At 40.6% G+C, this 3,084-nt stretch overlaps 1 protein-coding gene across 1 annotated transcript; it reads right to left on the reverse strand.

Moving 5' to 3' along the window:
* Positions 1-169: 169 nt before the first annotated feature.
* On the reverse strand, positions 170-2,256 carry SARC_13784 (hypothetical protein; the record flags this gene model as incomplete). Its single annotated transcript, XM_014292084.1, has 4 exons — positions 170-267; positions 634-722; positions 1,290-1,431; positions 2,051-2,256. Coding segments are annotated over 4 exons (535 nt in total), but the record flags the coding sequence as incomplete, so codon positions are not given.
* Positions 2,257-3,084: the final 828 nt, after the last annotated feature.

The raw sequence follows: 3,084 nt of genomic DNA on the forward strand, positions 1-3,084 counted from the left end.
CCAAGACATGCTCTATCACCACAGAGATTTTAAGTATAATATATTAAGCAGACCCTGTTCAACCTACACGCAAATACACAAGTACATACGCTAATCAAGCATATATTTACAATTATTCCCCTTCTGCACACATATTCATATAGATATATAGGCTAGGCAGACCCTGATTACCTCCGCGAGAGGCACTGATCGTCGAGCCCCATAGTATGGGCAGGTCTCGAGTGTAGAGCCTAGAAAGACTAGATCTTCTATATCCCGTACTTGATTCTGGACATAAGTATAAAACCACATGCTGAGGTTAAAACAGTACATGAAGTATTGCAATTCATCGTAGCATGTGCGAAACTAGTCGATATGTGGGAATCACGTGAGTGCACGTGTGAATGGTGTGTTTTGATATCTGCCAATATGGCACCCGGTACATCATGCATGCAAAGAATGGACAGATATATCTATGTATGTAGTCTGGTATACAGTATTCCCGACAAAGGCTGCGATAAATATTCGCAATATCAACGAGTTTCTTGCAAGGTTTATAGTCTTATATGACAAAGCGACATACACAAAACAATTCTCGAAAACCGGTCGTTCAATGCCCGGGCCATCGAAGATATTTACGCGTTATGAACTTACATGAACTCGTTTCAGAAACTGTTTTGACCTCTTAAGATTATAGTACGGACATCCTTTGCCTTTCTTGCCCGTTTTGGATGTTTTCTTGCCTATATTGCGGGAGGAGAACACTGGAGTAATAAGTTTTCTACTCCCAGACACACCTGTATACGTAGTCGAACCGTACGCCTCCGAGAAATAATGCTGCATCATAGCTTATAAAGCTGCCGGTATGTTGGTAGTTCAACTATATGTAACTTCAGATATGTTTGAAAAAATTGTTTCTTTGGATATCAAATACGCCGCTTGAGACTGACACGTGTCTATGCTTGCACATCTACATGAAGAATACAAGCAGTCATAAAAGCAGATGATTCGTGTGTAGAAACATATACTTAGTTTATTTTCGATAGATTATGTACATGTATGCGACGAATATATGTACGCGCTCACAAGAAGTATCTAAGGCATCTGGCATTGTATCCTTAAAAGATATGCAACTACTAAATACACACAGCGCACAAAATACCACACTGCTATGACAGCTGGTTAGTACATGGCGGGAAAAGCAAAAGGATTGATATCCTCTTCTCAAATCTGTCGAGGAAAAGCAAATTAGCCGCATGCATTGTTATCACTATATATACAAAGTTTTGCGTACTTCGCATATGACATACCCTTCTTATCTTTAAGCTCGAGACAGCGATCATTAATACGACTTTGCGACCCCAGCGCCTTCACCTCTGGATTAATACACATTTGCTGGCGAGATGCGAGTGATGTAACGGACACTTCCTCTCCATAGGGTGATTGCTTTAACTGCACATCGTGTAGAAAGGATGGTAGATTGGCGCACAGTCATCCAATTTGCGCATATTCATGTTAATAAACATGAATATATATGTGTGTGTAAATTCTACCTTACAATGCGCGATTTGTGTGTTCCGCGATGTATGATCTTGGGTATCACGCACAGCCGATCCGCGAGTCCAAAAGTGCCCATCCAAAAAAATTGACTTCCATATACACTACAGATAGAGACTGATGCAAATCAACAATGCTCCTACCGACCCGAATATATATATATATATTCTTACAAGTAACCTTCCATACACAGACTACAGAACAAGCAGACGCAACACCGCAACACACTATGATACCAACGCGTAGACATGCGGAAAACGCGCATGAAAGTCTCTCTCGAACTCTACAAGTACGCTCTACTACAGTCTAAGCTATTTCAAATGGGCACAGTATACTGTGAAGGATAGTTCGTCCGTGATCTCTCCCATCTAACGCGGAGAATTACAAGAATGGAACTTATTTATCCTTTTTAAGCACTATATTATACTCCATACATGTCGAAACAATCTCAAACGAGCAGAAGTAAGATCTATCAAACAATCGATCTAAACATGGTAGGAAAGGCTCAACCTACCTCTCCCACGAATTGTGAGATCTGTGAATGCGTTCTGCTGCAGTATATGATCTTGGGTGTGACACTCGGCAGATCAGCGAACTCGTCAGTACTCCCATCTGATCCATCGTCACTACTGTCTAGATAGTCGTCCTTGTTCTTAGTTTGGGCTTCATCCCCACTTTCGTAGTCTACTATTAGGTCTTTCTCGGTTGCGCGTGAGTCATCTGTTGAGAGACCAGTAAGAGTGAGACATAGTCTGAACCAGTACACGGATATTTGTCATGTTCAGCGACATTTCAATGCAAGCTGGAAAATTTGCTTGGATCTTCAGCGTCTATATAATTATGGACTACTAGACTAATCTACTGGTTTTTGGAATCGACCGCGCATAAGATCAGGTGAACGATTCGCTCCACCAGCATCCCTCCCAAAACTCAGCACATGGTTAGAAAATGTAGAGATCATGTGTTCATTTGTATGAATGATTACCATAGCAAGCGCTTGTTATTCCTTATTCAGAAACTACACACCGATAATCCGAACAACCATACATTCTCATTCGTCTGAAAAAAATCCAAAACGTAAACTACTAGGTGAATATAACTGCTTCAACTAACTGTATCCTATTCTATTAGTGGAATTCAACGACATCATCAACGTATACCGCATACAAAGCCATGCCAAATGAGGAGACCAAGATATGGAATCGTCAGAGGGGCAACAACAATGAAAATTGATTTAAGCGTAAGTCGACGTTAAGTAGATCGCAGTCGATTAACAACACTGATACGGTGACCACAGTCATTATTTCATCTATAAATATCACAGCTGCATCTACACTCTTCGACCGATGGTTTGACTCTTAATCATACACTGACGATATGATTGCAGTGATTATGATTGCAGTAAATATGATTGCAGTAATTAACGAAGTGATGAGCGGGTTCCGCACTAAACATCGCGTAGATTGTTAAGCCAACAGGGGTACATATATATATATATATATATGTGTGTGTGTGTGTGTGTGTGTGTGTGTGTGTGTGTAGTATATA

This window comes from Sphaeroforma arctica (assembly GCF_001186125.1).
Source record: "Sphaeroforma arctica JP610 unplaced genomic scaffold supercont1.3736, whole genome shotgun sequence".
Classification (NCBI taxonomy): Eukaryota; class Ichthyosporea; order Ichthyophonida; genus Sphaeroforma; species Sphaeroforma arctica.